Source organism: Carettochelys insculpta, chromosome 22 (genome assembly GCF_033958435.1).
Source record: "Carettochelys insculpta isolate YL-2023 chromosome 22, ASM3395843v1, whole genome shotgun sequence".
Classification (NCBI taxonomy): Eukaryota; Metazoa; Chordata; order Testudines; family Carettochelyidae; genus Carettochelys; species Carettochelys insculpta.
Window position 1 is genome coordinate 1,831,419 of NC_134158.1, and position 22,208 is coordinate 1,853,626.

The following is a 22,208-nucleotide window of genomic DNA, read 5'->3' on the forward strand; positions in this document are numbered from 1 at the left end:
TACAGAGGAAGCACCAACTCAGCTGGGCCAACATCCCAGCATTGTTCCCAAGGGGTGACCAACAGCTGGGGGGAGCGGGGGCGGGGGCGGGGAGGGGGACAAGCGGGAGCAGAGCGCATGAGAGAGGGGACTTGTATTTCGCTCAGGGTTAATACCCCCTTGGGACTGCCCTGCAGTGCCCTGTAAGAAAAACAAGTCCTGGGGCACCTCAGAGACTAACATTCTGGAGCATAAGCTCTCGTGGGCAAAGCCCCGCTTCATCCCAGAGTGCGCCAGCCTTTCTAGGTGGCAATGCGCCCACTGCTCACCTTTTCCCTCTCACTCTACAGGCTCGTCTTCTATTGGCCCAGCCTGCTACTGCTGACTGAGGACTGTTTCTCACTGCCTCTCTCCTTCTCTAGAGTTGCCCACTGCTCACCTTGTAATGATCTGCAGCACGAAGGGTCTGTCCTGATCGCTTCCGGGAACGTCTGGTGACAGTCTCGCATACGTACAGCATCCATTCTCACTCACACAACAAGGAGCTTTCATTAGCACAGCTACAATCAGCACTGAGACTGAACAGCAAGTTAATTTCAAAACCATCACACTGAATTCAATGTCAGATACAGGTGAACATTACACAGAACTGAAAGAGTTTTAGACTACAGGGGTGCAGCTTGCTTGCTTTTAGGCCCTTTTAGGCCCCATGGAAAAACTGCCAACTGTCTTCAGTTGCGTCTCCTCTTTGTCTTAAACCTGCACAATCAAAAAGTTTCAATCTGTTCTTAATGGTTAACCAAACCAGGTCTGGCCAGGGGGGCTGGAACAATTTTTATCATGGGAGTGCTGATGAAGGGGACTTGCAGCCCTCTGCTTTCACCAGCCCTGGAGGCCTGCTGACCTAGAGCAGACCTGCCTCTTACAAACACTTGGATTCTTTTCTCTGCAAAAAAAAGGGTAGTCTCAGCATTTTAAAGGCTAACAAAATAATTTATTAAGCGGTGAGCTTTTCTGGAATAGACCTACATCTTCAGACCATAAGACTCAATATTTAAGGCACAGACAACCAAAAGTAGTCATCAAGGTTGACAAATCAGAATCAAAGTGGGCACATCAGAAGAGCGGTACGAAGGGGAGAAATCAAGAGTCACATCAAACAACGTGGCTATGTCTACACTAGCCCAAAACTTCAAAATGTCCATGCAAATAGCCATTTTGAAGATTACGAATGAGACTCTCTTTAGAATGCGGGGGGCGGGGTGGGGGGCAGCACTTGGAAATTGCAGCGGCTCGCGCTGCGCAGCTGGTCCAGATGTGGAAATCCCCTTCCTTTAATTTGCTGATAGGAATAAGGGGATTTCGAAGTTGCCGGGGTTCTTTTGAAAAGGACCCCCATCTAGACCAGCGCTGCAATTCCAAAGTGCCCCAGCCACGCACTTGCTAATGAGGTGCTAAATATGCATTTAACTGCTTTTAAAGATGATAAATAGCAAAACAAAAAGCAGTCAAGTAGCACTTTAAAGACTAGCAAAATGGTTTATTAGGTGAGCTTTCCTGGGACAGACCCACTTCTTCAGACCAGAGCCAGACCAGAACAGACTCAAGATTTAAGGCACAGAGAACCAAAACAGTAAGCAAGGAGGACAAATCGGAAAAAGATAATCAAGGGGAGCAAATCAGAGAGCGGAGGGGTGGGGGGGGGGGAAGGTCAAGAATTAGATTGAGCCAAGTATGCAGACAAGCCCCTATAGTGACTCAGAAAGTTCCCATCATGATTGAAACCATGTGTTAATGTGCCGAATTTGAATAGAAAAGCCAGTTCAGATGTTTCTCTTTCCAAAGCGGAGCAAGAATTGCTTTTCTGCAACACACATCCCTTGAGGTCATCGACAGAATGCCCCGTGCCATGAAAAGGTTGACTAACTGGTTTGTGGATCTGGAGCGTTTTGATGTCTGTTTTGTGCCCATTGACCCTTTGTCTAAGGGAGTTAGAAGTCCGCCCAATATACGAAGCACCTGGGCACTGTTGGCATATATGATGTTAGTAGAGGAGCATGAGAAAGTGCCCGTGATTCTGTGAGTAACCTGATTAGGTCCAGTGAGGGTATTTCCAGAGAAGAGATGTGGAGAAAGCGAGCAGCGGGCTTTGTTGCAGGGAAAGGTTCCAGGACCGCTATTCCTGGGCTTATAGACTGGGGCTGTTAGTGAGAAACCTCGTAAGGTTGGGAGATTGTCTGAAACAACAAACAGGCATGTCACCCAGGAGCTTCTGTCATTATTCCAAATGTTAAACACGTATTTCACCGCTTCCTGAGTAATTTTTAAAGGAGCCATTTATATAGTAACTTGGAAGATCACAGCAAATAAAAACACAACCTGTAACCAAAACTGTAAATGATTCTTTGAATAAGTCTGCATATTAAAAGCCTTGTTTTTGGTTCAGAAAAACGAGACCTTCACACTCAAAATCTAATTTTTCACCAAATGCATTTTCATCGAAAGGGAAGTGCACCGCTCCTGGAAGCACTGCAATACCAGGTCGATGCATGGAGTGGATGGAGCAAGCCCCTATTCCATCTCCCTCTTCCAAAAATCCGTTTAATATAGAGTTCTCAGATAGAGAACATATCAGATATTAAACTGATAAGAACAGATTAAATGAGTTTTATTGAGGGAATGTTTCAAATACAGCAAGGAGCTTAACAAATTCACATACACAGGGATATATCATCTGAGAAACTAGAACAGGTTATGGAGCATAATATACAGTAAACAGTATCTTAGTACTTACATAAGAAACCCAACTAGTCTCAGATAGACAACAAAACACAGTTACAAACAAGAGATAATATAAAATATCGGCCTTTTAACCAATCCCTACCCTGACAAGAAAAAGGGGAAAATACTTTAAAGTCGCAGACAATATAAGATATTGGCCTTTGGATCCATCCCCATCCCTAGGGGAAAATCAAAAAGGGGAGTATTTTACAGATACTAGATAATAAACAATATTGGCTTATCGGCCAGTCCCTGAGAAAAAAAGAAGTCTTTGAACATAAAACTCCACGACCCATGAAGTACCAGGGAGCATAAAATAAAATAAAATAAAATAAATAATTAAATAAAAAATTACAATAAGAAAAAAAATAGAATTAGGTAAAATAAGGGGAAAAAAAAAAAAAAAGAACACCACAAAGGAGCTTGGTAATCAGCTGTCAGAATATTGGCGATGGCCCGTGATATGCTCTGTGTAGATGTCCCTGGACCACCTAATGGCATCGGACACCATCAGCCTGCGCATCATTCGAGCATAATAGCGACTGACCTCGCAGGCTTCCAGGACCTCATCATTCAGGGGGTCCCAAGCACCCAATGCCCCCACGAGCAATGCATGGACCTCCACCGAGTAGCCCCGGGACCGCAAGGTGTCCGCCAACGGGGCATACTTTCGCAGTTTCTTAGCCCGGGCATCGCGGAAGGCCGCCATGCGGTTCTCAAAGGGCACCGTAATGTCCACGATGAGAATCTTCTTAGACCGCTCGTCCGTCACGACGCTGTCCAGCCGCAGAAGGCTGTCAGTGCCAGGGATGGAAGAGTCCACGGTAACGGATCCAAGGGTCGAAGGTAGCGCTTTCTCCAACCGGTCTTGGATGGCGTTATGGCGGCGCTGCCAAGCCGCTGAATGCACCATGCAGCCACAGAGAACGTGGGGAAGAGTCTCCAGCGGATATCCGCAACGCCTGCAACTTTTATCGCGGGTCCCGTGGCGGACAGCGCTGTTGACCGGGACACAATTAAGGCGCGCTCGGTGGATGAAGCGCCAGTCCGCAAAATGGATAAAGTTGCCAGCCCGAAAAAAGCGGTTACTGGTATTTAATACTACACTTGATCTGAGCCCACAAAAGACCCACAAGCGATACCATTTTCAAACAATTTTACACAGCCCACCCATCTGGACACTTTTCTATGGCATGACGACTCACCCGAATGCAACACGTGAGCATTGCAACAAGATCTTTACAGATCGGCAAGTACACCTGCTCTCTTCATCCTGCAGCTCCTTTCCAGCTGGTCAAAGCAAAACCTCTCCCACCAGAGAATTCAGCTTTAAAATGACTTATTCCACCAGACCTGCGAGCTGCCTTTGTGGTGGCTGTTTCGCTCCCTAAGCGATCACCTAATCTGCATGAAGCCTGTCCCCTCGCTGCAGCATGCTGACGCCATCGAGCTGTTAACCCTGGATGGACTGCAGAACCAAAACAAAAAGCAGTCAAGTAGCACTTTAACGACTAGCAAAAGAATTTGGAAACCTTCTGTTCATGCCACATGCCTGCCAGAAGGGCCGGCTTCAACTCTTGTGGGGTTGTCCTGTCAAGGATACAACCAACCAGCTCGAGCCCCCACCCAGTGGCCTGGGACAATTTCACCCCCATCCTGGCTGCCTGGAAGGCGGTTCTCCCCCCTCGCAAGCACAGAGTCTGAGATAGAAATGGCTTGTTTAAGGACCATTACCTACCCCAAGGTTACAGTGACAGATGCAGTATATCTAAGCAAAGAAGAGACAAACCCCCTTTACCCAGCTACCATCCCCATATGCGGTAGACCCCAGTCTCTTGCTGGGGCTCTTGGCCCTTTACCCCATACACACAGTTACAGGGTGTACCTTCTGCAGTGCAGTCCCGAACCCAAAGCCCGCAGATACATTCATTACCAGGGCAGTACCAGCTGTCCACTTATCTGCTGCCTCCCCCTGCTGCCACAAGCCACCCACCCTCGTCTGAGGGGCTTCCTACCAGCCTCCCCCTATCATCCACCACCACAGTTCCCGACCCCACTGCTTAGACCTCCCCAAAGGCAGAACCGTCTGATTTTAGCTCAACATGGCCTCAGCTGCCACTTTTGCGTTAGAACTCCTAGTATTATTCTTACAGAGCTTTACAAACATTCTATTATCCAACTCTATCTTTCAACAGGGGGGAAAAACTAAGCAAACCAAACATAGAGCTATAAAGCCCAAGCACTCACCAAGCTGGCTTAACCACTACCCCTCCACTTTTTTTCTTACAAGTCTTTAAACCAGGGAGCCCTGTGTAATCAATGTCTGATGCAGCCATGGCGACTGCCCTGTCCCTCACAACAACCCAGAGCCTTGGGGAGGTCTCACAGCTCCCACACTGGGTGTCAGCATAAATTGTGGTTTCACAACGAGGTGTTTACAAGGGAGCAGATCTCAGGGCTGACTCGCTCCCCACAAGGCTTTGCCTGGCAGGTGTCACACACGCGCCCTTTGCATTCCCATGCAGATGAGCTCTGGCAGACACACCCCTCCCAGCCTGCAGCAGCGTTGCGTTCCCGCCGCCGCACCCCCCACACGTGTGACTCTTCCCAGCGCTGCAGGACGCGGGTGTGTGTCAGGGACGGACAGGGGCTGGGAACTGAAAAGGGGGTTTCACACACGGGGGTCTCCCCACTGGGACAGGTACAAGGCGGGGCCGCTGCGAGGGTCGGGGCACAAGACGCCCCCAAGCGGTGCCCGGTGACAGCGCCCCCGGCTGCGGGCGGGCGGAGAGAAGAGCCGCCCCTGACACGGGCAATCCAGGCTGGGGGCGGGAGGGACGGAGGGGCCCGGAGGGGAACTGACCCCAGCCCAGGAAATCTGCCCGCCTGGGGACCACGTGGGGCACAGAACAAACTCCCGCGGGGAAACCACAGACACGGGCCTGGACGAGCCGCTGGGGGCCGGACAGACGGGGCGAGGGGGCGGGGCCGGGCCGGGGCGAGGGGCGGGGCCAGCACAGACTCGCTCCCCTCTGGGGCTGTGGGGAGGCTGCGCGCAGCGCTGGGGCGGGGCGGGGTGAAGGGCGGGGATGACTCAGAGCAACAGCGATGCGCGGCGGGAGGCCAGTTCGGAGCCGAGCGCAGAGCTGGGGCCGGGCAGCTCGGCCAATGGGAGCGGGCGGGGCATGGCTGACAGGCAGCTCGGCCAATGGGAGCGGGGGGCGGGAAGAGGCGGTTCACACAGGACGAGCCCTTGGCAGGTTCGATGCAGGGACCCCTCCCCCTTCCCGGCTGTTGCTGGCCCCTGACGCAGCCCGCGGTGGGTGGGGGGGTGGCTGGAGCTACGAGCGGCCACTGATCCGTCTCCCGCTGCGCAGGCGCAGAGCCAGGCCGGGGGCAGCCGCCTGCTGCGGAGAGTTTTACCCGCGCAGCCTGTGAGTGAGAGAAACGCCCCCAACATCTGCCCCCACCGCAGCCCGCCCCCGCCGCCCTCCTGCGTCACTTCCTCTGCCCCCTTCAGCTTCTCCTTCTCCGACGTCACTTCCTAGGAGCCAGTTTCCTGCGGCCGCTCCGCCGGGTTACGCGGTGTCGCCGCTTGGAACGCCCCGAGGCCCCTCCCCGGCAGGGAGCCGCCGCCAGGTGAGCGGGGACCCGGCCGGGCCCGGAAGTGACTCCGCCCCCACCCGCTTGTGTCTCGGACCCTCCGTGCGGGGCCCCCCGCCCGCGCCAGCGCCTCCCCCTGGTCCCGGCCGGGCCGCCCCGTTCTCCGGCCGCTCCGCCTCGTCCTGCCGCCCGCGCGCCCGGGGAGGGGAGGGGGGCGGAGGCGGCCGGGGGTTCTGTGACCCGGGGCCGGTTTTCGCTCCTGGCTCCACTCGCACCTCCAGGCGGAGTCTCTGGGCGGCGCCCGCGGGCTCTGCACCCCGCAGGGACCAGTGGGTGCTGGGGGCTCTGTGCTCGGTTCTCCCCCAGCTCCCTTGTTTTCGCCCCAGGGCCTCTGCACCCCCCTGGTTTTCTTCTCCCTTGTGCCCCTCAGTGATTTGGGGCCCTGAGTCCATTGCACCCCCCCCCCCGCAGGGGATCCGAGAGCTCTGGGTGGGCTTGTGTCCCCCACCCCCGGTTCCCCAGTGGGGCCGGGCGCTCGTCGCACGGTGCCGGTGCTCCCCCGCGGTGCAGTTCAGTGATCCTCATTGTCCCTTCAGCTCCTCCCTTCCTCCGGGCTTGTCCCCGTGGTGTGTCACTAACCACGTGACGTGTCCGTGGGACACACTCCAGTGCGCAGCAGTGCTGGGGCTCAGGCCGTGTCCGGAGAGAAACGAGGACGGATTTGGGATCTGACTTGTGTGAGGTGGTTCTGTGAGACTCGAGCGTTTCCCCAAATGTGCGTGTGCAGCACGTGTGCCCCAGGGAGCGAGTGTGGGGAGCCGGGGGATGGGGAGCGGCTTCCAGCCCCGTCTGAAGTGTCTCCGTTGCCCTTTTCCCCTGCCAGGTGCAGAGCCCCCATGTCTGGCTCCAGAGCAGCCCCGGACCTGCAGAGACAGAGCGAGGACATGGCGGTGGCGGAGCCGGTGACCTTGGAGGAGGTGTCTGTGTGTTTCTCCCAGGAGGAATGGGGGCTGCTGGCCCCGGGGCAGAGAGCCCTCTACAGGGATGTGATGCAGGAGAATTACCAGACTGTGCGCTGGCTGGGTGAGGAGTCCTGTCCCCGGGGGTGTCACATGCTGGGTTGGGTTTGGTTCAGGGTCCCTCCCTGCCCCTGTCCCCAGTGTCAGGGGACAAGTGTGGTGGTGTCATTGGTGGGTAGAGTTGGCGCTGAGGTTTGTCGAAAGGTTTGGTTTGTGAGTTACAGTGTTGTGGTCTATACTTGCTGGTGAGAATTTGTTTAAGGTTGGCAGGCTGGCCGCAGGCAAGAACAGGCCCTGCCTCCCAAGGTCTGTGAGAGTGAGGGATCATTGTCCAGGATGGGTTGTAGGTCACGCATGTTGCACGAGAGAGGCTTTAGCTGGGGGCTGCAGCTCATGGCCAGTGGTGTTCTGTTGTTTTCTTTGCTGGGCCTGTCTTGTAGCAGGTGGCTTCTGGGTACACGTCTGGCTCTGTCAATCTGTTTCTTCACTTCCTTAGGTGGGTATTGTAGTTTCGGGAGAGCCTGGTAAAGGTCTTGAAGGTGTTTGTCTCTGTCTGAGGGATTGGAGCAAACGTGGTTGTACCTTTAGTGCTTGGCTGTAAACAATGGATCGTGTGCTGTGCCCTGGATGGGAGCTGGAGGCATGGAGGTAGCACAGCGGTCCTTGGGTTTCTGGTATAGGGTTGTGTTTATCTGACCATCACTTATGTGCACAGGAGTGTCCAGGAAGTGGATCTCTTGTGTGGACCGTTCCAGGCTGAGGTTGATGGTGGTGTGGAAACTGTTGAAATCACTGTGAAGTCTTCAAGAGCCTCTTTCTCGTGGGTCCAGATGATGATGGTGATGATGTCATCAGTGTAGCTCAAGTGGAGGAGGGACGCCAGGGGTGGAGAGCTGAGGAAGTTGTTCCAGGTCAGCCATAAACATGTTGGCACAGTGTGGGGCCACGCAGGTGCCCATTGCAGTGCCACTGATTTGAAGGTATAAATTGTCCTCAAATCTGAAGTACTTGTGGGTGAGGACAAAGTCACAAAGCTCCACCACCACTTGTGCCGTGGCATCATCAGGGATACTGTTCCTAACGGCTTGAAGTCCATCTTCACGTGGGTTTTTTTGTATTAGGGATCGCGACATCCATGGAGGCCAGCATGGTGTTTTCAGGAAGATCACCAGTGCATAGCAGTTTCCTGAGGAAGTCGGTGGTGTTTCAAAGATAGCTCGGAGTGCTGGTAACATACGGCTTGAGTCGAGAGTCCCGATAGCTGGACAAGGCTGCAATGAGAGTGCCAATGCCTGAGCTGATGGTGCCTCCAGAATGTCTAGATTTATGAGTCTTGGGGGTCTAGGGATGTGTCTGTGCAGATCTGTTCCTGTGCTTTTGTCAGGAGTGTCTTGAGCAGACGGTGCAGTTTCTGTGCGTGCTGCTCAGTGGGATCAGAGGACAGTAGCCTGTAGAAGGTGGTATTGGAGAGCTGCCTGGGGGTCTCCTTTTCATGGTCTGACCTATTCATGATGACAACAGCAGCTCCTTTGCCAGCCTCTTGGATGACAACGCCAGAGCTGTTTCTGAGGCTGTGGGTGACATTGCATTCCGCACGGCTGAGGTCCTGGGACAAGCGATGTCACTTTGCCACAATTTCTGCCTGTGCACAGAAGCGGAAGCGCTCTAGCTATCGATCCAGTCTGTCGTTTTGATTGCCAGGAAGGATTCCATGCAGAATTCTTCTTCTTCTACTCTAGGTGTGACGGTGCCTGTAGGGCTGTTCAGAGTCTTGTTGAAAGCATTCCTGGCAAAACTGGGGCAGGGTTCCAGATCCCCACAGAACTGTGTCATGTTTGTGGGGGTGGTGGGGCCCAAAGAGAGTCCCTGAGGTAGGACAGACTCCTCTGCCAGGCTGTGTGTGTGGTTGGATAGATTGACAATATGGCTGGGTGAGTTACGGGTACCACTACTGTGGCCCCATGCGGCAGGTAGGAGGTGAGAGAGTTTACAGTCCTGTAGAGAAGAGCAGTGGGCGTTGTGACTCTCCTGTCTCCTTTCAGTAAAGTCCAGCCACGTGGGCGTTTGTGTGGGAGTCTGTTTTTAAGGAGAAGCTCTGGACTTGAGACCTCCTTGTGATGTTTCCCTGTTTGCTGCACAGGAAGCTGAACAGGTGGTTCCTCAGGTCTGTGGGAGTGTGTGACCAATCTCTCGACACAGTCCCTGCAGTGTGTCGGTTGCAGTGAGTGTTTCACCTTCAGTCCGTTGGATGGGACGTCCATCCATTTGCACTTGGCGAGGAAGATGGTGTCTGTATCTGTGCAGGTTTTCTCATGGGTGTGTTCGATTCCCGCTCCACGTGGCTAAATTCGGGGCCTGCCTGGTGCCAGGCATTGGGTGTAGCTGTGTTAGTTTTGTCCACAAAAACAACCCCAAATCGAGTGACTTGTTTGAGCTGAGTGGTCCTGTCCTGCCCTGGGATGGGGAGGGTGGGGGAGCAGGTCAAGAGGGAGGCTGATTTGTACCCTAGTGAGTGCAGCAGAGCACTCGGCTCCCCCAGGAACGAGCTGGGCCATTCCCGAGGCAGGAGTGAGGCACCTGTACCCCAGGTGAGTGTGACATGGGATCTTGTACCATCCAGAGCCCGGCCTGTGCCAGGTGGGGAAGGAGCCTCTCTGGGTGGGCGGCTCAGATCCTGGGGCTGGAAGAAGTAATGGCCTGGACCTTCCTGAACAAGATCAGCACTTGGTTAATTGCTCCCCAGGCAGGATTTCCAGTTCCCAAAGCTGATGTGATCTCCTGGGTGGAGCGAGGGGAGGCGCTGGGGGTCCCAGATCTCCAGGGCGCTGGGAAAGGGGAGATCATCAGCGACCCCCACACAGGTGAGCAGTGAGCTAAAGAGACTCCGAAACCTATTTCCATGTCCTCCTAGATGTCACTTGGGCCTTTTCATCCAGACTGACTGACCCTTCAGCCTGTCATCAGCCTTTGCCAGAGGGTGGGGGCAGGGCTGGGGTCCCTCCTGTGGGGAAGGGTTGTGAGGAAGGAGGAGCAACTCAGCTCATGTTATTTCAATCTTTCTATCAGCTGTTGGCTGCGTTCCCCCTTTTCTGTTCCCTTTCAGAGTTTTCCTTTCAGCTCAGCACAGAGTTACACTGTCTGGTTCTCTCTGTGTCCCAGCAGGTGAGGTGATGCTGCTCAAGAATGATGAGGAGAATCTTCAGCTGGAAGAACCAGAGCAAGTGGCCTCCTGTGGGATGTTCCTGGGAAGCTCTGAAGGTCGTGTTTCTCGGAGTCCTGAGCACAGAGAGATCTGTGAGAGTCAGCGTAGCCCAGAAAGACAGCAGGGAAACCAGGCAGGGGAGGGGCAGGATAACTCCAGCCATGGAAGCAGAAGCGTGAGAAACACTAAAGAGAGCGAACAACAGAAAAGCTGTGGGAAAAGCTTCAGTCTTAACAGTCATTGTACCATCCGTACAGGAGAGAAGCCCAATATCTGCCCTGACTCTGGGAGAAGCTTCCAGCTGCGCTCAGGTCTTATTTATCACCAGAGAACCCACACTGGAGAGAAACCCTTCCACTGCTCTGACTGTGGGAAACGCTTCTCATGCTCCTCAAGTCTTAAAAGTCATTGCAGCACCCACACAGGAGAGAGACCTTATAACTGCTCTGACTGTGGGAAAAGGTTCAGAGACAGGTCAAACCGTCTTATACATAGGAGACTCCACACTGGAGAGAAACCCTTCCACTGCTCTGACTGTGGGAAAAGCTTCTCGTGCTCCTCAAATCTTAAAAGTCATTGCAGAGTGCACACAGGAGAGAAACCTTATAACTGCTCTGACTGTGGGAAAAGGTTCACACATAGGTCAAACCTTGTTACCCATAGGAGAATCCACACAGGAGAGAAACCCTTCAACTGCTCTGAGTGTGGGAAAAGCTTCTGTCGGAGGCCAAAACTTGTTGCTCATCAGAGAGTCCACACAGGAGAGAAACCCTTTAACTGCTCTGATTGTGGGAAAAGTTTTCGTCAGAGCTCAGGTCTTATTGCTCATCAGAGAACCCACACAGGAGAGAGACCCTTCCACTGCTCTGAGTGTGGGAAAAGCTTTCGGCGACACTCAACCCTTCTCACTCATCAGGTAACTCACAGCGGAGAGAAACCCTATCACTGCGCTGCCTGTGGGGAAAGCTTCAGCAGGAGTGAATACCTCGTTAAACATCAGAAAATCCACACAGGGGAGAAACCCTTTTAGCTGCTTTGAGTCCAGGAGAAGGTTTAGTGACGTTTCTGGCCTTGATCATCATCATGAGAATCTATACGTGGGAAAAACCCTTTCTCTGCTCTGATTGCGGGAAAAGCTTCAGTCAACGCTCATATGCTGTTAATCGTCAGAAAACCCACACCGGGGACAAACCCTTCCGCTGCTCTGACTGTGGCAAAAGCTTCTTGTGGCACTCAAGCCTTAAAAGTCATTGCAGAATCCACACAGGAGAGAGACCTTATAACTGCCCTGACTGTGAGAAAAAGTACAGATGCAGATCACAGCTTGTTGCTCATCAGAGAATCCACACAGGAGAGAAACCCTTCCAATGCTCTGACTGTGGGAAAAGCTTCTCATGCTCCTCAGGTCTTAAAAGTCACTGCAGAATGCACACAGGAGAGAGACCTTATAGCTGCTCTGACTGTGGGAAAAGGTTCAGACAGAGGTCATGCCTTGTTACCCATAGGAGAATCCACACAAGAGAGAAACCCTTCCACTGCTCTGACTGTGGGAAAAGGTTCATACAGAGGTCATGCCTTGATTTACAAAGGAGAAGCCACACAGGAGAGAGACCCTTTGACTGCTCTTACTGCCAGAAAAGCTTCAGTCGGAGTTCCCTCCTTGTTGTACATCAGAGAACCCACACAGGAGAGAAACCCTTCACCTGCTCCACCTGTGGGAAAAGCTTTTCTCAGGGCTCCAGGCTTATTCGTCATCAGAGAACCCACACTGGAGAGAAACCTTTCAGCTGATCTGACTGTGGGAAAAGCTTTTGTCAGCACTAAAATCTTACAGATCAGAGGAACCTTTCAGCTGTTTTGTCTGTGCGGGAACATTTGCATATTGTCATTCGTCAGAGAGTTCACACAAGAGAATAACCCAAGGACTGCACTGACATGGGTAACCTCTAGTGGCTGCTCGGACATTATTGATCGTCAGAGAATTCACACAGGAGAGAAATCCGGTAATTCTCTCTTTGTTGCTATTTTTGAAGCTGGGCCACTGGGCAAAAAGTCAGTGAGAACCCCATGAACTACCACACGGCTTCTCACTCCTCAAGGGTGTGGTGTTACGGAGCCAGTTAAGTAACTAAAATAAAGTCGACTTGTTCCCTACATTAACCCCTGCTCCTTCATAAAAGAACTAGACACACTGGAGTTTGTTCACGACCTGAACTTGATTAATTTTTGGTGCCTTTTTTTAATTAAATAAAGTGAAAATGCTTCACGTGAGTTGTTGCTCTCGGGTGTGTCTGGAGAGGAGGGGTCAGTGCATGGGGACACTGGGGAGAGACCATTGTCCTACCCCCTTTCACCGCAGCAGCTTTGGGCCCAGGTGAGAAGCACCTCTGCTTGGCTGCTGCAGCTCCAGCAGGTACACCCAGGGGAGCAGCGTATGTCCCTCGCCTGCGGCAGGGCCAGGGTCATCGGTCCTCTGCACTGCCCAGCCGGAGAGGAATGCAGCAAATGTGCACTTTCTCCTCACTCCCTGATGGAGGGGAACAGCCAGCTCTGTCCCTGTATGAACTTAGGGGGGAGGGAGCTGCAGCTGTCCCCAAGGGCACCTGGGGGTGGGATGCTCATGGCTGGGATAGTCCTGGGTGCGGGAGAGGGGGTATCCCCAGCCAACCCCTTTCTCAGATGGTGGTCGTCTCTTTTCTGTGTGGGCCCTGAGAAGCCATCCCGGTGCAGCCCATCCATTCCCTGGCACACCCACACCCCAGCCTGGCTCTAAGTTACAAGAAGAGAAAGCTGCAGACCGGACTGGGTGGTCCTGGTTCTTACCATTTAGGAGTTCTCGACCAATGGACAAGCCCAGACCCAGACAGACAGACAGACATTCCCTCAGAGACTCTAGAGCGGATCCCCATGGGAACAGATGGAATTAAAAAGGCACCTGGGCAAGTAAAACGATGCAAAACTTCCTGTAAAAATGAGATGAGCAAACGTTGCTGGTTCCTCTGCCTTTGTCTGTGCAGTGTTGGTCGTCGCCTTTGCGCCCGGGCACGGCAGCGGCAGTGATCATTGCTCTGTTCCTTCCTCTCTTTGCTTTGGCAACACTCACTGTTGTCAATGTCGGCTGACGTGCAGATGTGCTGACGTGGTAGGTGTGTGGGGAAGTCCCCTAAACCGAGCAATACAGTGTAGGAGCCCTGCCCTGAGCAGTCAGCAAGGCCCAGCTGCCTTTTAGCAGGGCTGAGCAGAACAGCCAGTGCACCGGTGGTTTGCCCTGGCACAGGTGCGGTAACAGACACACAACCAAAGCAGTGTGGGCTGGAAGAGGGGAGGGGCTACTTCTCTCAGGGTGGGGGAGGGGGACGCAGGCCCACCCACTCCACTGCTCCCCAGCCCGGGGCCCGAACAGCAGCTCCTGCCAATAACCAGTGAGTTTTCTCCCAAGCAATCAGCTCCAGCCCTGGGCTGTGGGGCTCCCCAGCCCCAGTCAGGGACCTTGCAGCCGGCTCAGCTCCAACTGCAGGGCTGTGGGTCTCCCCACACCCCAGCCAGGGACCCGGGGGCTGGCTCGTATGGGTGGGGAAGTCCAATCGCACAGTGAACAGTGGTAAGTGTGTGTCCCTCGTGTTAGTGAGTACTGGTAAGTGAAGCACTTGTTAAACGAGGGGTGAGTGTTAGTGCCACTTGCTGGGTGTGTCTGACAATCAGATGCAGATATTCTCGCGCTGTGAATTTGAGCACTAGGGTGACCGGATGCAGAGCTCCAGCTGTGCCCTGGCTGGTGCAGAATGAAGAAATAATCCCTTCCCTGGCTCTGCTGGCAGTGCCCTGCCCAGCGTCATCCCACACGCCCTGAGCCTTCTTGCTGCACATGCAGCTCTCAGCCGCTGTGATCCCCAGGGCCTTTTCTGCAGCCCTCTCCCTTAGCCAGGCGGTCCCCAGCCAGTGGTGCTGGGCTGGACGAACCCCAGGGAAGTGCGGGATTCTGCACTCGCCCTTGTTCAGCCGCTTCATATTGAAAGAAGCTGAACAGCAGCACAGAGTGAAGTGAGAGCGGTGCCACAGTCACACAGGAAGCCTGGTGCTGAGCCAGAAACTGACCTCAGCTCTCATTCAAACAGCCACCCAGGGTCACAGGGAATGAAGAGAACAGGGCAACTTCCCCCTACCCGTTCCCTGCAGTCCAAGCTTCTGGCTGGTGGGGGTTTAGGGACAGCCAGAGCAAGAGGTTGTGTCCTGGCCAGCTTGGCTAATAGCCATCGCTGCTCCTATCCTCCTCAATGAGCTACTGAGCCCTTCTTTGAAGCCAGTTACACCTGTGGCTCTCACGCCATCCTGTGGCAGCAGATGCCTAGATTGGGTGAGAGAGGATTTCACTGTTGGTTTTTTTAAGTCCTCTGGGTGTCGCAGTCCAACCACCTCCCCACTTGCGTTTCTCTTTCTACTCCATGCAGCTGACACACTGGTTTTCATCCGTGAACGCTTCTGCAGAAAGAGATGTTAGTTTTTAAGGTCCTAGACTACAATCTATGGAGCTGCACATCTCAGAGAGCTGGAAGGGACCTCAGGATGTCGCTGAGTCCAGTCCCTAACAATCCCTGACAGGCTTTTTTTAAGTTATTTGCCCCAGGTCTCCAAATGGCCCCTCAAGAACTGGGCTCACAACTCTGGTTGCAGCAGGCCAATGCGCAAACCACTGAGCTCTCCCCACGCTGGGCTCTGCCTTGCTGCTTCCTTTTGTTCGCCAATGTGTGTGTTCTCCATAGTGCACATCTCTGAAAAGGGGCCCAGAACTCCAGCCACTGCTACCGCTGCCACCACCAAAATGCCGGGCCCTGGAGCACCTGCCTCCTTTGCCACCCCGTCCGTGGGGCTGCCCCTGAGCAAAACCAGGAGAGGGATTAAAGGCGCTGGGTGGTCCTGGCTTGTTCTGAAAATCACCTTTCAGCTGCTGAGCTTTTATGTTCACCATGGGGCATTTCTGCTCTTTTTGTTAAAATTCCACTTGCTAGTTGGGGGCTCCTGTGGAGGAGGTTCCAGCAGTACCTGGGGGGGTGTGGCAGGCTGGGGATTTTTGAGGAGCCTGGTGGGGTGGGTGCTGGGAGCAGGCTGGGCTGGAGGGTGCAGGGGGGTCAGCTGTGGGCCAAGGAAATTTTGGGAGTGGGCCAAAGGGTGCAGGGGAAGCTGCGGAGCGTGACTGGAGGTGCCTGGGTGCAGGGCTGTGGGCGTCCTGCCACGCGGCCGGAGCTGCTTTGCAGCAGACAGCCACACCTGCCCTGACACACGGCAGGAGCCGCTTTGCCGTGCGCAGCTGGAGGTACTGGTGGCTCTGGTGGAGGAGGTGGCAGCGCTTCCAGGCTGCAGCAGCAGTAAGTCCTTAACTTACCGGGGGAGTTAGGGGTCTATGGGCAAGGGGGGGTGTTGGGAGCAGGCTGGGCGAGGGGGTGCTGCAGGCAGGGAGGGAGCTCAGCGACGGGAGGGAGCGGTGGTGTGGATGATCAAGCCGGCCTGACCCTCCCTGCCATTTGCTGTGTGTTATCTCTTCTTGCTCACATGGTCGTCCATGAGCCCACAGCAGCGGCAGTGCCAGCAGCCCACAGGCACCAGGCGGGCAGTGTGGACACCCCCCCCCCACCGAATGTGATGGTGGATGTGTTGACTAGGCAGCTTCTGCCCCCTCGTTCTGCAGGAGATGAGGGTCTGGGATACTTGGGTCCCTCCATTGGGCTAATCCAAATGGCGTCTGAACCACAATTTGGTCACCGGCGTCCAAGGGGGCCCTGACTCCTTACGCCCCCCCCGGGGCAGATACCCCTGTGAGAACCTTCCCCACTGCCTTGTGGGCACGATCGGGAGAGCCAAAGGCTACGGGAGCAAACTCAGCCAGCAAGTGCGGTGTGGAGACCCTAAGGCGGGTAGCAGGGAGGATTCGTCAAACCTGATTTCCACATCTCCTTGCAGTCACCTCAGTTCCAAACGTACTGACGTCTGTCCTTCCTTTGCATCCGACTGGGGCGACCCCGAGGGGGACGGTGCCCTTGGGCAGTGCACTTGCTCCAAACACTAGCCCAGGCCATGCGGCGTGTTGGAGGGTGCCAGCTGGAGAGGACTCTCCATCCTTGCTGGTAGCCTGGGGGCGGGGGGTTGGGGGGGGGGGGGGGGGCTGACCAAAAATCAAAAAGTAGCTGTAAATGATTGCGGAGGCCATCTTGTATAGATGCCATTTCACAGCCCTTACTCCCGCGCGCACAGGAGCTGGTCCTTTCCTTGACCTGTTTGGGAACGGCGGGAGGATGAGCTCTATGGAATGCGTTAATGGGGTGTTTGGAGTTGGGGCTCCAGCTCCCCGGTACCTGTTTCTCTTTGCTGATAACGGTTTCTCTTTCGAAAGTGATTTACGCTGCTCTAACTAATTGCCTCTGACACTGGGCGTTGTTTGCGTGAGGGGATAAAATACCAGAGTTCGCTGCACCAAGCAGCCTTGCTGGGCCTGGTTTTACTCGTGTCCCGTTTGGCTCATCTGTTGCCTTATTGAATTCAGTAAAGCTGAACGTTCGCCGCCTACACAGAGACGTCTTGTGCTTCAGCAATCTGGAGGTTCCACCGAGATCCCAACGCACCACTTGCCCGGACAGGGGGGCCGGCACCCGACCTCCAAGCCTCTCAAGAGTGCTCAGTAGAAGGTAAGGGGGATACCTGTTACAAAATCTCCCAGCAGGGGCTTGGGACTGCATTGCCGGCGGCCGTCAGGGTAAGGGGGAGCTACAGGTTCTACCTTTGTGGAGCAGCTAATGTTCTGTGTGTGTCTGTGTGTGTCTATCAGGCCTGTGTTGTATGTCTCAGTTCCCAAAGCGCACACCGGTGTCTCTCGTGAGGCAGCCATGCGCTGGGCCCTCTGTGTTCAGACACTAAAAGCTGGTGTGGTGCCACGACTCTCTTTCAACACACGGAACTGTGGGAAGCTTTGTTGCCTCCCTCTGTTTCTGGTCTGAAGTAAGACTAACCATTAAAGATATCCCTAAGCACGGGCAGACTTAACTCCCACCAGGCGTCCTGCTGGGCTGGAGCGGGTGCCAGGAACACCCCCCCCACCTCCCCACGAGCCAGGGGGGCTTTGGTCCAGTGCCTCACACTCTGTAACCAGGTGAGCTTCGGTTCGGTGCCTTGCAGGGAGAGATCTTGTGAGCCAGGAGAAATTCGGTTCACTGCCTTGCACCCTATGAGCCAGGCGAACTTCCATTCGGTGCCTCACAGGGAGAAAATCAATGCTGGGGATAGGTCAGACTCCAGGAATTCTGGTACCCTCTAAGGGCCATCCAGCTGTTTTTATGTACACTCACTATGGGGAAATTACTTGCAAGTTTCTAGAAAAAAGGAATTTTTATACCTGGGACAATCCCAAACTGCAGTTCCCTCTATTAGGTACCACTGATAGGGATAAAATCCCCCATTTAGGAGGCGCTCTTGAGGGTCATGGAGTGAAAACTCCCGATCAACAATGTTATCTGCCTCGTCATCATGGTATGAAGAAACTTGTAAAAGGCAGAACGAGTCTCGTTTAAGAAGTTTAAAAGATTCCCGGGAGAAACTTCAGTCAAAAATCAGACAGCTTGAAGGTGCAGATGTACAACACAAAACAGCAGACACACAGCCGAGTGTGCCATTTATGGGGCAATTGTATCCTTGCCTTCCAAGCCCTAACTCCCAGGACAATATGATGACATCCTGTGTTCTACCTGGAATCCTCTACCTTGTCCAAACCCAGGTCCCCAGGCCCAGGAGGATCAAAGGGATTCAGGAGCCTCTGTAGAGAGGGAAGAAAAGGGACCCAGGGTGCACCTCATGACCTACCAGCCAGCCGCTGCAGCTACTATTGTCCTCAAGACACCACCTTCAAAGGGACAACCATTAGCAAGATGCATGGGGGGAAACACATAATAGCCCAACCACTCAAATTTTTCCTTTACGAGAAGTCCCAAACCCCCAAGGAGGGCACATGCAGGTTTACCAACCCTGGACTAGAACTGAATTACATGCCATGGCTAAAGACTTTCCCCCAGTAGAAGACGACCCAGTGAAGTTTCAATCAGGACTAGTGCTAGTGATCCGCTCTTATGACCCAAATTGGCAGGACCTCGATCAGCTTTTAAGGGTGATCTTGCCTGATAAGCAAAAAAAGCTCATAAGGAAAGCAGAGGGGCCAGCTGAGCCCATCCAAGGAGTGCCAGGGGCAGGAACTCATGATACTGAGCTTACACAAGCTAGAAACAGGCTGCTTGACAGTGTCCTTACAGTTTTTCCCAAGCGACCAGATTGGGTTAAAATTAATCTCTGCGAGCAGGAAGATAAGGGAACACCAGGTGCCTATTTGGAAAGGCTGACAAAGGTATCTGAGAGGCACTCTGGCAATGACAATCCGGCTGTGACTGCTCAACAGGCGCTGGGTGCCGCCTTTGTGAATGGATTAAACCCAGCTGTACAGAGACAGCTGAAAGGAATGACTGTGGGCTGGGAAACTAAACCTTTAGCAGACCTAACAGTGGCAAACCATTGCAGCCAGCGCTTAAAGGCTAAACAGGTTAAAGAACCTAAATGTATGGGCTTACAACCAATGCCCTCTGAATTAGGCAGGGGTCGGGGCCGCTGTACAGAGCGACATCTGCGGGGCACCTATGGGACAGCAAGATCGACCCCACCTTGGTTAGCAGCTACAGCTGGCCGACGCAGCCCAGTTACACCAGTGGGTACAACTGTTTGCCACTATTGCAAACAGCCCGGACATTGGGAAAGTCAGTGCCCACGTCGCCCCAGGCCGACAGTCCCTGCAGTTCACAGAGCTGCACAGGCTCAGTTTAACTTAGTGGACTTTGAGAGCGAATAGGGGAGCCTGGAAGAGGATTGCAGCTTCTCTCTCGTATCTCCCCGTATTCCCCTGAACCCAGCTGGCGCTCTGACCTGCCAGGCTGCTGGACAAAACACCCAGGTTTTAGTAGACACGGGGGCCAGCAGGTCCAGCCTCCAAGTGTCGTCTTTCCCTGTTCCCCTTTCTGGCCAGGCGGTTAACGCCGTCGGCATTTCTGATCAAGTCGTACCTCACCCTGTCTCTGAACCCGTCTCCCCTGTACTGGGCCCGTTTCAGAGCAGGGCTCTTTCCTTCTCCGTCCTGCTCCCCCGGAAATCTATTCGGAAGGGATCTCCGGTGCGGGTCGCGCTGCACCATTTTCTGTGCTCCAGATGGGGTTTATCACGAAGTTCCTGCACAGCCAGGAGAGGAGGTGGAAGACCCCCTGCGGGATCCCACCGCCTCCCTCGTGCCTTCTATTCCCCAGCCAGATGCTGATCTTTTGGCCCAGGCACCCAACTGCTTGTGGGCCACCGCCCCAAACGAGGTGGGCAGAATATCAGCAGATCCCCTGTACATTTCGGTTAACCCTACTAAGCCCTTGCCCCCTGTTCCTCAGTACCCGCTGAATCCTGCGGCTGGGGCAGGGATTCAACCTGTCATTTCTGACCTCCTGGCCCAGGGGATTCTCACCCCCTGCTCAAGTCCTTGCAACACCCCCATACTGCCCTGAAAGAAACCGGGGAGGGACACCTGCCTTTGAGCGATCAGCTCCCTCGTTATCTCTCAATTGCCTATTACTCCCGACCCAGCCACAATTCTTTCCCCTAGTCCACCAGATTCCACCCACTTGACTGTGTTGCCCTCTCCTCTGCCTTCTCCAGTGTTCCGCTCCATCCCGACTGCCAATGCCTGGCAGCTTTTACTTATAAAGGGCAGCGATACTGCTGGACTCTTCTGCCACAAGGGTTGAGCGATTCTCCCACCTATTTTTCACAGATCCTGCAGAGGGACCTTGCTGAGATCATTTCCCCTCTGGCTCTGCTCTCATTCAGTGTGGAGATGATTTGCTTCTGTGCAGCCCGTCCCTCGAGGCAGGCAGAGCAGACTCGCTTCCACTTCTCGTTGCCCCAGCCAAAAAAGGGCACAAGGTGTCCAAACGAAAACTTCAACTGTGTCAGCCAAAAGTCAGGTATTTGGGGCAGGATCTCTCAGCAGGCAGCCGTCAGCTCTCTGATGACAGAATCCAGGCGACCCTTTCTGCCCCTAGACCTACTACCCCTTGGCAAATCCCTTCTTTCTTAGGCATGGCTGCTATTGTAGGCAATGGATGCCTCACTTTTCTCAACTCACCAAACCGCTCAAGGAGCTTACTCGAAATGCCACCCCCCCACTCCCTTTCCTTGGGGCCCCCAGCAAGGCACTGCTTTCACCTCCTTAAAACAAGCATTAGCGTCTGCTCCTGCTTTGGGTTTACCTGATTATTCCCAGCCTTTCACTTTGTTCTGTCATGCAAAGGAAGGATGTGCTGTGGGTGTGCTGGTTCAGAGCCATGGTGAGAAATGCCGCCCTCTTGCTGATCACGGTACCTATCTTGATTCTGTGGCTGCTTCTTTTTCTCCTCGCCTTTGTGCAGTTGCAGCTGCAGCACGAATTTTAGAGCCAGCAGAGCCTTTGGTTTTACAATGTCCCTTAACGTTGGCTGTTCCTCACTCAGTGTCTGCGTTGCTCCTGAAAGGAAAAACTCAGCACCGTTCCAATGCTCGTCCTGTTAAATATGAACGGCTCCTTTTTGCCTCTCCTAACGTTTCAGGGGTTCGTTGTGCTTCTTTAAATCCCCCTACATGGCTCCCCGCACCCCTCGAGGGGGAGCCGCGTGATTGCTTGAAAGTTGTTCAGGCTGTCACGTCTCCTCCACCTGATCTCTCTGGAACCCCCGGGACAATCCTGACTTTATACTGTATACAGATGGTTCTTGCGTTTATAATCCTACTGGTACCTCAGTAGCAGGCTCTGCACTTTGTACTGTTTATGATGTTGTGGACTCTGCTCCTCTGCCTTCTGTCTCCTCTGCACAGGTGGCAGAGCTCGTAGCTCTCCCTCGCGCCTGTCGTATCGCAGCAGGGGTTTCTGCCGCTGTCTGTACTGACTCCTGGTGCGCTTTTGGTGGAGTTCGTGATTTGGGCAGGCGATGGAAACAGCGAGGTTTTCTCACCTCCTCTGGACACGCTATAAAGAAAGGCCCTTATGTCGCTGCTCTCCCAGATGCTGTACTTTTACCGTCTGCTCTGGCTGTTGTTAACTGCACAGCTCATTCTGCTTCCTCTGAGGAAGCTGCAATAGGGAATGATACGGCCGCTCGGGCTGCCAGGGCAGCTGCCCTACGTCCTCCTCGGGCTGAAGCATTGTACCCCTCCCTTCCGATGCCATCTCCCGCGCCCTCCCTGTCGGAACCGGCCCTCCTGCAAGACCAAGCCCCTGAATCGGGAAAGCGGGAGTGGAGATTGGCAGGGTGCACCTTGCACCCAGACCACTTGTGGCGCAGCTTTGACGGCCACATTGTTGCCCCAGTGGTCCTGTTACCTCACCTGGCTTCCGTGCTCCATGGGCTCTTGCACCTTAACAAAGGGGGGATGGTAGCAACTCTAACACAAAACTGGTTTGCTCCCAAATTCTCGCAAGTAGCCCAAGAGTCCGGTCTGGCTTTCCCTGTCGGCCAAGCCCACAACGTGGGCAAACCTGTACTGACAGTTCCGGCACCCAGACCCCCGCCTTTGGGGCCGTTCCT

The 22,208-nt window shown here is 54.1% G+C and overlaps 1 protein-coding gene and 1 pseudogene across 1 annotated transcript in view; one reads left to right on the forward strand and one right to left on the reverse strand.

Annotated features, from left to right (window-relative positions):
- LOC142024741 (uncharacterized) overlaps positions 1-22,208 on the forward strand; it is a 93,766-nt gene that overhangs the window by 33,883 nt on the left and 37,675 nt on the right. The window contains 2 exon segments of the mRNA XM_075016919.1: positions 10,896-11,597; positions 11,684-12,397. Coding sequence (XP_074873020.1) covers positions 10,896-11,597; positions 11,684-12,397 — 1,416 coding nt within the window.
- Positions 2,484-2,659, reverse strand: LOC142025317 (U2 spliceosomal RNA; annotated as a pseudogene).